Below are 12,760 nucleotides of genomic sequence, written 5' to 3'. Positions count from 1 at the left end.
AAGAGAGAGAGGGAAAAAAAAAAAGGCAACGTTGGGTTGGCCAAACTTTTTTTTTTTTCCGCGTGGAGGTTTGCAAGTGGTGAGATGCCAGCTTTGTGAAATCACGGCCATGTGCGCCGGGGATGCGAGGATGGAGACATGGAGACGGAAGTGGAATCATTCGCATTTCGGTGCGGAGTTGCGGTTGGTTTTGGAGAAAATTCTCCCTCTCCACCCAACTGACTACACAGTGCATGCCCCCACCTGCCCAACTCTCGGAGCCTTGTCTTCCCAAACAGGCTTAGCGCAGCCGAGAGTCTGCCCGGCCTGTCGGTCTTCCAGCTACGGCGACACGCAGCAGGTGGTTGCTCCAGTTCTACTGTGTATTATTGTATACTTTGTACGCAGTATTATGTCTCAGGTTGTGCGAGTCGGCTGCGATCTAAAAAAGAAAACAAAACATTCCAGTTGACAGGAAAGTGCTCTGAGCTTTCCAGCACTCCCCTTCGTTGGCAGCAAGCGGGAAACCCCCACCGGGAACAGAAATCCTTCGAGCCATCGGCCTTCCAGACATGCCATATCGTCATGGGTGGCGGCCAGCTCTCAACGCGGTGACGGGTGGACATGCGTCGGGCTCATGGCTCTTGCAGCTCGTGCGGCGCTCGGTGAGGCACCAAGCCTTTGAGGCATCCTTCGACCCGGAGCAGCTGGCCGAGGCCAGGAAATGGCATCGGTCGTTCAACATAAGCAGCCTGCCGGAGGGAACCACCAGCTTCTCCCGGTCGAGCGGGCCCGGAGGCCAGCATGTGAACAAGTGCGTTGGGGGACCATGGCAACGTCTTGTCTCTTGTCGATACGCGCCGGCTGTGCTGGCTGTGCTGACCTCCTCCGCCCAGGACCGAAACCAAGGCCACAACCGTCTGGCCGGTTCCGCAGCTGTTGAGCATTCTCCCCAAGATGCTGCATGCCAGCCTACGCGAGTCAAAATACTACTCGCGGCGCAATGACTGCATCACCATCCAGGACCAGACGCAGAGAAGTCGCAGTGCCAATGCCAACGAGAACCGCCAGAAGCTGTTCGACGAGCTCCAGGAGCTCTATCGCAGGACGGTCCCTGGAGAGACGTCGCCGGAAAAGGCCAAGAAATACGAGGCGTTGTGAGTGTCATGCAGAGAGAGGATCCGGCGTCTGCCAGAGTCTGTCTGGCTAACACCCTGCCAGGAAAAAGAGCGCCACCGAGGCGAGGATCAAGGCGAAAAGGCACCAGAGTTCCAAAAAGGCGTCTCGAAGAGGTCACGATGACTAAGTGCCGTGTTGGGTTTCTTTTTTCAAAGTGTCCAAAACTGTGTTGAGCCAAGCCATGAAGTAGTTTGGCTTCAGGCTTGTTGAAGCACTACCGTACTATTACTGCGAATGTACCGATGACTGGCAGTGTACATACAAGTACTAGGTAACTAAGGTGGTAGTTACTGCGTAGAGGGAAGTGCATGTATACTATAGTACTGTGTTCGCCTCGGGATGCGGGATCCAAAACGGGCAAGTGGAGCAGCGCTAGTCTCCCAGCTGCAGGCGGTGAGTGGTTCCAAGTGGGGCGCTCTCAGGACCGCCCGGCAGAATAAAAATAATTCCAGACGGGAGCTTCGTTCGGACGCTTCCTCGTCTCTGGTCTTTTGGTTCTTCGATCGCAAAGCGCCCGTCTCGTCAGAGGTGGCCAACATCCCCCGCAACCATGCCGGCCCAAAAGACAGTGTAGGTGCCATTGGCATGCCCAACGACGTGCGGCTTCGCCCAGGATGCCTCTTCGCTGACCTGTTTCCTTGGACAGAGACTCCCGGATCCCCACGCTTATCCGCAATGGACTCCAGGAGAAGAAGCGCAGCTTCTTCGTCATCGTTGGCGACCGCGCCAAGGATGCCATCGTCCACCTCTACTACATCATGTCCAGCATGGACGTGAGGCAAAACAAGTCGGTGCTGTGGGCCTACAAGAACAAGCTGCTCGGCTTCACCAGCCACCGCAAGAAGCGCGAGAACAAGATCAAGAAGGAGATCAAGCGCGGCATTCGCGAGCCCAACTCGGCCGACCCCTTTGAGCTCTTCATCTCCCTCCACGACATTCGCTATGTGTACTACAAGGAGACGGAGAAGGTGTTGGGTAACACATACGGCATGGTGCGTCTTTCTTTCTTTCTCTCTCTCTCATTCTCTCGCGCGCGCAGCGTCCTCAGGCTGACCCGCTTGAGCAGTGCATCCTGCAAGACTTCGAAGCCATCACGCCCAACATCCTCGCGCGCACCATCGAGACGGTCGAAGGCGGCGGCCTCGTGGTGCTCCTTCTCAAGGGCATGACCAGCCTGAAGCAGCTCTACACCTTGTCCATGGATGTCCACGCGCGGTACCGGACCGAGGCCCACGACGACGTCGTCGCGAGGTTCAACGAGCGCTTCCTCTTGTCGCTGGGCAGCTGCGAGTCGTGCCTCGTCATCGACGACGAGCTCAACGTGCTCCCCATCTCCGGCGGCAAGGGCGTGAAGCCGCTTCCGCCGCCCGACGAGGACGCGCCCAAGAGCGCGGCCGTGCAGGAGCTGGACAAGATCAAGGAGTCCCTCCAGGACACGCAGCCCATCGGTTCGCTCGTCAAGCTGGCGCGCACGACGGACCAGGCCAAGGCGCTGCTGACCTTTGTGGACGCCATCGCCGAGAAGACGCTCCGCAACACGGTCACGCTGACGGCCGCCCGCGGTCGTGGCAAGTCGGCCGCCATGGGCGTGGCCATCGCCGCCGCCGTCGCCTACGGCTACAGCAACATCTTCATCACGTCGCCGTCGCCCGAAAACCTCAAGACCCTGTTCGAGTTCGTCTTCAAGGGCTTCGACGCGCTCGACTACAAGGACCACGCCGACTACACCATCATCCAATCCACCAACCCGGACTTCAACAAGGCCATCGTGCGTGTCAACATCCACCGGAACCACCGCCAGACCATCCAGTACATCCGGCCCCAGGACAGCCACGTGCTCGGGCAGGCCGAGCTCGTGGTCATCGACGAGGCGGCCGCGATCCCGCTCCCCCTGGTCAAGAAGCTCATGGGGCCGTACCTCGTCTTCATGGCGTCCACCATCAGCGGCTACGAGGGCACGGGCCGGTCGCTGTCGCTCAAGCTGATCAAGCAGCTGCGGGAGCAGTCCCGGGCGGGCGCGAACCCCAACGGCGGCGGAGCCGTCGAGGTCGATCGCTCGAGCATGAAGGCGGCCAAGGACGCGGCGCCGGCGGGCGGCCGGTCGCTCAAGGAGATCACGCTGTCGGAGCCGATCCGTTACGCCCAGGGAGACCGGGTGGAGAAGTGGCTGAACACGCTGCTCTGCCTGGACGCGACGCTGCCCAAGTCCAAGATCAGCACCCAGGGGTGCCCGGATCCGTCGCAGTGCGAGCTGCTGCACGTCAACCGCGACACGCTCTTCTCGTTCCACCCCGTGTCGGAGAAGTTCCTCCAGCAGATGGTGGCGCTCTACGTGGCCAGCCACTACAAGAACTCGCCCAACGACCTCCAGCTCATGAGCGACGCGCCGGCCCACGAGCTGTTCGTGCTGACCGGCCCCATCGTCGAGGGCCGGCTCCCCGAGCCGCTGTGCGTGATCCAGGTGGCGCTCGAGGGCCGCATCAGCAAGCAGAGCATCCTCAACAGCCTCAGCCGCGGCCAGCAGCCGGCCGGCGACCTGATCCCCTGGCTCGTCAGCCAGCAGTTCCAGGACGACGAGTTCGCCTCGCTCTCGGGCGCCCGTGTCGTCCGCATCGCCACGAACCCGGACTACATGTCGATGGGCTACGGGTCCAGGGCGCTGCAGATGCTCATCGACTACTACGAGGGCCGGTTCGCGGATCTGTCCGAGGACGGGGCCGGCGCCGCGCCGCGCTCCATCCCCAGGGTCACGGACGCCGAGCTCTCCGCGGGCAGCCTGTTTGACGAGATCAAGGTGCGCGACATGAAGGAGCTGCCGCCGCTCTTTGCCAAGCTGGCCGAGCGGCGGCCCGAGAAGCTTGACTACGTGGGCGTCAGCTACGGCTTGACCCAGCCGCTGCACAAGTTTTGGAAGCGGGCCTCGTTTGCGCCCGTCTACTTGGTGAGCCCTCCTCGTTCTTCTCGCGGGTTCCACGCGGTCGCTATGGCATGACTAACAAACACCAACAGCGGCAAACCGCCAACGACCTCACCGGCGAGCACACGTGCGTCATGATCCGGCCGCTCCAGGACGGCAACGACCCGAGCTGGCTGGGCGCGTTCGCGGGCGACTTCCACAAGCGGTTCCTGTCGCTGCTGTCGTACCGGTTCCGCGAGTTCCCGTCGATCCTGGCCCTCACCATCGAGGAGTCGTCCAACGCCGGAGCTCAGCTCGACCCGACGGCGCAGCCCGGCGAGCTGACCAAGGAGGAGCTGGACAAGCTGCTGACCCCCTTCGACCACAAGCGGCTCGAGTCGTACGCCAACGGCCTGCTGGATTACCACGTGGTTCTGGATCTGATGCCGACCATTGCGTCGCTGTACTTTGCCGGGCGGCTGCGTCAGAGCATCCAGCTGAGCGGGCTGCAGCAAGCCATCCTGCTGGCGATCGGCCTGCAGCGGAAGGAGGTGGACACGGTGGCGGAAGAGCTCTCGCTGCCGTCGTCGCAGCTGCTGGCCATCTTCATCAAGATCATGCGCAAGATCACGACGCACCTGGCCTCGCTCGTCACCGGCGCCATCGCGGCCGAGCTCCCCGACCCGACGAGCCAGGTGGGCGTGAGCCGGGAGAACGCTTCGGGCGTGCACGACGACGAGAAGGTGGATGACAAGTACGTGCCGCTGGACACGGCGCTGGAGGATGAGCTCGAGGAGGGCGGAGACGAGGCCCTCCGGGAGCTGAGGAAGAAGCAGAGGGAGCTGATTGACTCCCTGCCGCTGGATCAGTAGGTCTTTCCGGCCCCATTCATCCCGGCGGAGTAGCGATGCTGACCGGCGAAACTCTCTAGGTACGAGATTGACAACGACGCCGTCTGGGACGAGGCGGAACAGCAGATCAAGAAGGCGGCGCAAAGCGGGAGGAGCGCCGGGCTGGTGAGCGTCAAGACGAAGGCGAAACGCAAGGCGGAGGAAGCGGATGGCCAGGAGGAGAGGGGGGGAGGGGGCGGTGGTGAGAAGGGGCATGGAAAGGCGAAGAAGGCGAAGCACGGCAAGCATGAGAAGAGGAGGTGAGAGGGTCGGATGCCCTTGGGGGGTTAGGGGGTGATCGTTGTTGGTAGGTAGGGGGGGGGGGGCCAAGGGGGTGTAGATACATAAGGTAAATATGTAAGGTTTCCACAGGCTAGCTAGGTAGATTCTGTAACTCGATACCCAGGTTCCAGTTTTTTCTTTTCTTTGTTTTTTTTTTTTCGGGAGGGGGGGCTTAGGCTGATGTTGAAGATGCATATTACTGCGTACACAGTAGAGCCCCATGCTGCCGCTGCAAGGTACACACGCCTGCGCCTCGGGCGGATGTACGCAGTAGGTCCACCAACTTTGACCACCGCTACGCCTACGCAGCCCGTCGCCCCACCCTTTCCGCCCCCGTGGCCTGAAAAGCGGACCTAAAGTTAACGTTCCCGGGGTCCACGGGTGCGGCTGATCAACGGCGAGGTGGCTCAGAAGCCGGGCCGGGATAGGTTGAGCCGTTGGGGTTGGAAGACAGGACCTACACAGTACAGCCGAATGCAGCAGCATCACGTAATGCACCCCATGCACCCAATGGGAGCTTGACACTATGCACCGTCTCTCGGCCGGGGAGTCTGCGCGGGCTGCTTGGAGACAGCAAGGCACTGAACGTGTACTGGGGAAAGCCTTCGTGCACCCCGGTGCACTATCGAAGTTAGGTAAGTCCGGGCCGGTATACCCCAATGGTTTTGTTTCCATCTCTCAGGTTGGGGTGGCTCGTGGTTCTTTGGCATCTACCTCGGTGGGTAGGTACGGTATTCCGTAGATGCCGTGCCCAAGGTCGGTGGCTAAGCTAAGTAGTCGGTAAAGTATGTAGCTAAGGTACCTAAGTAGTAGCCAAGGTAGGCAGACAGCGTCGCTACTTGTTACCTACCACCAACCGGAGGGGAAAGGGTGCCTTAGAGATTGATGTTGGCCCGGTTTTCGGACCTCGTTTCTTACGAACGTATCCTAGGTCCCGGGCATTCACAGCGAATTGGGTGAAGCGTTTGGGAATGCGCCACACCACACCCTGGAGAAGCAAGCACCTACTGCGTATTAACTTCTGACCCCACGCCGTCGCAGCCCCACGCCGTCGCAGCCGTAGGCGCAGCCCTATGAGGGGAAGTTGGGAATGACCCGAGCCCCGCTTTCCGCTCGGCTGCCCCTTCTTCAGCATCAATTGCATCTTTAAAAACCCATTGCTCATAGATCGTATACCTGCCTATCCAAGCCCGCGGCGCACCTGCCGTCATCATTTCGTATTTCCCCGCCGTAGCGCTACCGTTCCGAGTTGGTTTTTTTTTTTTTTTTCCCTCTCTTGGGACATTGACGCTCCCTGACTTCCAGTGTCGTGGCGAACATTCGACCCGACACCTCCAACCACCAACCAACCAACCGACCTACCTACCTACCCCGACCTGCCCGTCTCCCCCGACTTGCGACGCTCCTCACTCACCCCACGCCGGCGCATACATCGAAGCTCCCAACAAAGAAAAAAAAAAGAGCACAAAACAGAACCAGAAAATACATTCTTTTCTTTCGCATATACCCCCCCCTCCCCCCCCCCCCCCCTTCCCCTTCTTCGCTCATCGCCGTCGCCGCCATGAGCGCACCTCCGCCGCAACAACCCCAGATCCAGCCTTGCAGATACAAGGTTGGAAAGGTGCTCGGCGCCGGCTCTTACTCGGTCGTCAAGGAGTGCATCCACATCGACACGGGCCGCTACTATGCCGCCAAGGTGATCAACAAGCGCCTCATGGCGGGGCGTGAGCACATGGTGCGTTCCTTCGTTCTGTCATCCCCCCTCCCCCTTCTCTGGCTGACGGGCTGGGTTGTTCTGGGTTGCACGATGCGCAGGTCCGCAACGAGATCGCCGTCCTCAAAAAGGTGTCGATGGGCCACCAAAACATCCTGACGCTGGTCGACTACTTTGAGACCATGAACAACCTCTACCTCGTCACCGACCTCGCCCTGGGCGGCGAGCTCTTCGACCGCATCTGCCGCAAGGGCTCCTACTACGAATCCGACGCCGCCGACCTGATCCGCGCCGTCCTGTCGGCCGTCGCCTACCTCCACGACCACGGCATCGTCCACCGCGACCTCAAGCCCGAGAACCTGCTGTTCCGCACGCCCGAGGACAACGCGGACCTCCTCATCGCCGACTTTGGCCTGAGCCGCATCATGGACGAGGAGCAGTTCCACGTGCTGACCACCACGTGCGGCACCCCCGGGTACATGGCGCCCGAGATCTTCAAGAAGACGGGCCACGGCAAGCCCGTCGACCTGTGGGCGCTGGGCGTCATCACCTACTTCCTCCTGTGCGGCTACACGCCCTTCGACCGCGACTCGGACTTTGAGGAGATGCAGGCCATCCTCAACGCCGACTACTCGTTCACGCCCATCGAGTACTGGCGCGGCGTGTCCGACTCGGCCAAGGACTTCATCCGCCGCTGCCTGACGGTCGACCCGAGCAAGCGCATGACGGCCCACGAGGCCCTGCAGCACCCCTTCGTGGCCGGGTGGGCCAAGGTCAACGCCCAGGGCGGCGCCGAGGGCGTCGACAAGGGCACCAACCTCCTGCCCACCGTCAAGAAGAACTTCAACGCGCGCCGCACGCTGCACGCCGCCATCGACACGGTCCGCGCCATCAACAAGCTGCGCGAGGGCCACGGCGCCGGCGGGCTCATGAACGGGATGCGGAGCCGCGAGCCGGCCAAGGCGGCCGCCCAGGGCGCCGGCGAGAACGGCGCCGCCGCCGCCGCCGCCGCCGGGCCGAGGAAGGACGATAGCGGCGTGGCTATGCAGACGCCGACACCGCCGACGAGCGACGGCAGCGGCCATGGCGGGCCGCGAGAGGACGAGAAGACGGCAGCAGCAGCGGCAGCGGCGGCGGCGGTGGCGAGAGCTGCCGCGGATGCGGACGTGTGCATGGCGGACGTGCCGGCGAGCTTGAGGCCGGGGAGCGAGGCCAACAAGATCGTGGAGACGAGCAAGGGGTTGTGGAGCGGCGCCGGGTTGGGAGGAGCCGGCAGGCGATGATGGTTGTCTTTGTGAAGAGGGGAAGTTCTATCGTCTTTTTTTTTTTCATGTCTTTGTCTCTCGCCATGTTTCTCTCTTGTCCGTGCCATGTTTTGTCGTTTTTCTCGGTCTCACAATATACCTTGCCTCGCGTTGGGTTTCCTGTCTGTTTTGATATCTTGTCTCGCCGGTCCGCTGGTTTTCTCCGTCTCTCCCCCTTGCTGCCAACCCCCCCTCTGCCCGCCCGCCTTTTCGTTTCTTTTGCTTTCCTCTCTCGAATTGCATGTCTCGTTTGTCTCTTGCTAGCTCTTGATGTCTCTTGGAACCGGGTTGCATCAGGGTTGCCCTGGAACAAGGAGGGGGATGTATGGGTACCCTCACTCTCACTCTCACTCACACGTGTCTGGCTCTTTTCTTTTTTTCTTTTTTCTTTTTTTTTTTTGGGGGGGCGTTTTGACGGGAGCAGGGCTGTCCAGGGATCCAGGGTGATGTTATACCGTCAATGTCACGTATGCGAAAAGCCGTTTGGCGGTGAAGCGGAACCGGAGTGCTCAGCATGACATCTCGACGCTCGTTGCTTGTGAAGCGTGCTGTTGGTTGTGTTATGGTATCGTTGCTGCTGCTGCTGCTGCTGCTGCTTGTTTCCCCGGGTTCTTCTTCAGCCCGGCTCCGAAGATGTTGACGATGGGCGATGACAAGGAAAACGAGGGTCGTCGCGCGAGCTGGATGAGGGGAAGAGGATAAGAGAAGGTCAAGCAAGGGGCAGGGGGATGGTGAGATGTGCGGGACGGCTCAATCCGTTCCGGCTCCTCCATGCCCGTTGACGCGACGGAGCACGGCGGTTGGAGTTGCTGCGCCGGTGGTCTTCTGACCTCTTTCATCTCGGATTTGCTTTCTCCCCGGAGGCTTTCTGGCGAACCTGAGCGGCCGCGGTCTGGTATGGCATTGTGGCTTTCACCAGGTTTGCGCTGGGGTCACTTCACCACATCCTTCCCTCCGAGGCCTGATGGTCGAGGAATCGCCTCTTTGTTCTCCAACAAGGAAGACAAGATCTCCGCTGGATCGTTGACCGGGCCGTCGGGATGGGGGTGGCGTCGTTTGCTTAGGGCCGGCGGACGAGGCATGGTGGAAAGGTTCAAAGACCCAAGTACGGGGGTTTCTTTGCCGGCTTTTGACTTGGTGTTGTGCCTTGTTTCGTGCTTGTCGGTGGCTAGCCTTCTCATAGCACCCTGCTGTCCTCTCCTTGATGTCACTTCTCGTCTTCATTGCGGTTGCGTTGGCTTGTTTTCGCTCTTGGCTACTACGGTTACGTTCAAGACGGCTCTTAAGTACACCCGTCGGAATTTCTACGCGTAGTTTACATCGAGGCGCTGCTGCGAGGTTGGTTGTTGCTTGGTCCCCTGTCTCCATGAGAATGGAGCCGGAGACAGCCGTTGGATATGGGAAAGGGACCGTTGAGCCTCAAGACGACTTCATCGGGCCACACTGCTCTCTGGAGAGAAGCGCTTGCCAGCTATCCATGTCTTGTAGGCCAAGCATCTCACCATCCCATCCCCCCCCTAGAGAGCCTGTCTAGTAGTACGTGCTCCGTACCACCTACCATACAACAAATGGTGTCTTGCATCCGCCGAAGAAGCACGGCGGGTCCGCTGCCGGCGCGCATCCGTTTGGTTCCCGGACCGTCTACGATCTGATCCATGCCCGCTTCGCCGGGCGGTTGGCTCGCATCATCGCCTCCTCAGGAACATGCCGTAGGTATACATGGTCTACCTGGTCTTACTCCATCGGGGCCCGTGGGGGCGTGTTTGTTGGCCCCCGACATGAGATCTCATCCTTTCTCTTATCTCGTGCCCCTGAAGCGAGTCGGCGTGAGGCTGTCGAGGAAACCAAACCAGTCCTCCAACGGCGCCGATGCGGTCTCCGTCAGCAACACAAAGGGAATTGGAGTCTGAAGAGGATGCCGGGTGACGAGGGGCCCCCAACACCCCTGCCCCCTCCCAGGTGGTGTGCTTCTTCTGTAGCTTGCCAGCTGATGGGAAGCGGTACCTGGCCTGACCGTGCCCCCTCCCAACACACACCGGCCAGTCTGAGTCGGGGATGTCGTGGGGAGTTGGCGGCTGGCTGACGAGATGTGGATAGTGATGTGGATACCTCTTCAGTGTTCTTCGGGCCGGCTTGACACAACGCAGATACGACGGTCTTGACCGACGGTTGTCAAGCATGACGGGCTGTTGTCATGTCATGACGTGGCGTCGGACTTGATGCTATTACCGACCGGCCGGTCGCTCACGTTTCTAGAAGCCAGCGCGGAGTTGTCCGCCAGGCCCTGCCTCCTCACCGCATTTGTTGAAACCCCTCCCGATGATGACTAGGCAGAACCAGGACGCACTTTTCTCGGGCTCGACAAATGCCTCCGGGGGTTTCGTCCGCAGACGGACGAAGAAATCAGGATCCCAAAATAACTGACCAAGCATTCCTCCGTCTGGGCACGACAGGTGAACGGACCCCGGCGCGGCGGTGCCGCCTTTTGCCAGGGACCCACGGACTCGCGGCCTCTTTGCGAAGTCCGAGTCCCGCCCCATGCATGGCAACCAATTCCCCCCCCCCCCCCCCCCAGCCATCACATTTTTGTTGGCCGGGGCAAAAGGACAAAATGAAGGGAGCATGAAGAAACCAAGTGGAGCAGTCGAGTCCCTGGGCCCCAGCGCCCCCGGCGTGCTCGGAGATTGTCAATGAAAAAAAAGTAAAAAAAAAAAAAAAGGCCGGCGCCGCTGTTGTTACTGCTGTTGCTGTTGCTGCTGCTGCTGCTGCTGCTGCTGATGATGCTGATGCTGCTGCTATTGTTGATGCTGCGGCGGCTGTGGGCCGCCCGGGAATCCCGACGGGAGGACCTCTCCAATGCGTTGTGAATGCCAGCTCGAGGGTTTGAATTCCTCTCTCACGGTGGCACAGCCAAGGCAGGCATGTTACAGAAGACACAGCCTAACACAAGGACTAGGCATGAGAGGCTGGATGGATGCTTTGGACATACTCCAGCAGGTACCTAGAGGCGCCTGAGAGGTGGGTAGTTGACTAAGGTAGGGGAGAAAGGGGCATCAGGAATTGATGAGCACGCCCTTACTGTGTACGCATCCGGTGTGAGTGTGGAAAGGAGGGCGGCGGCTAAGGGGAGCTGATGACGTTGCGTGCCGCGTGCTGCTGCGGCAAGCATGGGGGGGTTGGACGCTGGAAGCGCCGGCTGTCACTGCTGCCCGAATGAATGCCCAGCCAAAGGAAAAGAGTGGACGTTGTTACTCATGCCCTTCCAAGCCCGAATTCCTCCCGTGCACCGCTTTCTCCCCCCTTTCTTCTTCTGAGGATTGTTTTTTTTTTCCTTCTTTTTTTGAAGCTGGGACTTGGGTTGGACCTTGACTTCTCAACACTACCTAGAGGTAATGACTTATCTTGGTACCTCAGGTAGGTAACTACGCAGTACTATAGTAGCTTCGCTCCATCCATGGAACTGAGCCAAAGGGCTTTGCTTTGTTGAATTGGTCCCGGCTCGTCGCCAAGGACAGCCAAGACCCGAGACGCTGGTTGGCCCCCTTCCTAAGGCCCTCGAAAGAAATGCGCGCGATGCTCATTGGCCCATTCCACGAGGGCGCTGATCACCCATCCGGTACTTCCACCCGCCATCCTGGGCATCCATGTGACGGCAGCAGCCAGCTTGTGTGGGCATGCTGAGCATCTGATTCTCCTGTTGGATGCGAAAGGGCGGAGCGGTGAATGTAGGAATGTACAAAGGTACGGACTAGCGGCTCTCATCAACACGTCACGGAACCACACAACGCCCTAGCTACGCTTCGGGTTTCGATGTTACGCTTTGGGTCGGCTCCGATGAGACGAGACGACGACCATTTTGACATGACCACCCACTGATCAGCCGACGATCACGCCCGCCGAAGGGGCAGACCACCCCGCTGGAAAGATTTGTTTTCTTTCCCCCCAGGAAAAAAAGGAGGGAGAGAGAGAGAGATCAGAATATGGTACCACCAAGACTCGAACCAACTGACAATGACGGCATGCCCGTGCTGGCTGGTTTTGTGTGTATAGTACACAACCGAGGCTGGCGCAAGAAAAGCCCGCGGATCGAAAGCATACATACCTGATCTGAGCTACCTAGGTAGTCAAGTACACAAGACGCAGCCGCGGCCGCTGAGAGGACATGTTAACTACCCTTCTGCGGAAGGACCGGCACTCCGCTGGTTCAGGGTTGCAATCCGTTTACACTAAGCAAGCATGTACTTACTGTACTTACTTGCACGGATATAACCACTACGTAAAAAGGAAAAGACGACGGAACCCCCCGAGCAGACTGCTGTTTCCATTTCTTGCAATTCTTTGTTTTTCCGAGTTTCCCGTGAAAAAAAAAAGCAAAAAAGCGTGTGAGGCGGCATTGTCCCAGGGTTTTGCGGCCGTTTGTCTCGGACCAACCAAGGCTGCCGCCACACGCTTGCGGCACGCAGCAGGTAACTACTGCGTAGTTATTTGCGTCTTGCCCAGAACATCTCCGAGCATT

The 12,760-nt window shown here is 59.6% G+C and overlaps 3 protein-coding genes across 3 annotated transcripts; all 3 read left to right on the top strand.

The window, feature by feature from the left end:
• Positions 1-551: 551 nt before the first annotated feature.
• On the top strand, positions 552-1,285 carry VTJ83DRAFT_3221 (uncharacterized protein; the record flags this gene model as incomplete). Its single annotated transcript, XM_071009576.1, has 3 exons — positions 552-793; positions 876-1,136; positions 1,201-1,285. The coding sequence occupies 3 exons, from the start codon at positions 552-554 to the stop codon at positions 1,283-1,285; spliced, it is 588 nt and encodes a 195-aa protein (XP_070867099.1).
• Positions 1,286-1,708: 423 nt separating this feature from the next.
• Positions 1,709-5,208, top strand: VTJ83DRAFT_3220 (uncharacterized protein; the record flags this gene model as incomplete). Its single annotated transcript, XM_071009575.1, has 5 exons — positions 1,709-1,728; positions 1,805-2,150; positions 2,225-4,099; positions 4,168-4,922; positions 4,986-5,208. The coding sequence occupies 5 exons, from the start codon at positions 1,709-1,711 to the stop codon at positions 5,206-5,208; spliced, it is 3,219 nt and encodes a 1,072-aa protein (XP_070867098.1).
• A 1,579-nt stretch (positions 5,209-6,787) lies between these two features.
• Positions 6,788-8,223, top strand: VTJ83DRAFT_3219 (uncharacterized protein; the record flags this gene model as incomplete). Its single annotated transcript, XM_071009573.1, has 2 exons — positions 6,788-6,961; positions 7,042-8,223. 2 exons carry the CDS (start codon positions 6,788-6,790, stop codon positions 8,221-8,223), a joined length of 1,356 nt encoding a protein of 451 aa, XP_070867097.1.
• Between the last annotated feature and the right edge of the window lie 4,537 nt (positions 8,224-12,760).

The sequence above is a fragment of the Remersonia thermophila genome, chromosome 3 (genome assembly GCF_042764415.1).
Source record: "Remersonia thermophila strain ATCC 22073 chromosome 3, whole genome shotgun sequence".
Classification (NCBI taxonomy): Eukaryota; Fungi; Ascomycota; class Sordariomycetes; order Sordariales; family Chaetomiaceae; genus Remersonia; species Remersonia thermophila.
This window is presented reverse-complemented; position numbering and strand designations above follow the sequence as displayed.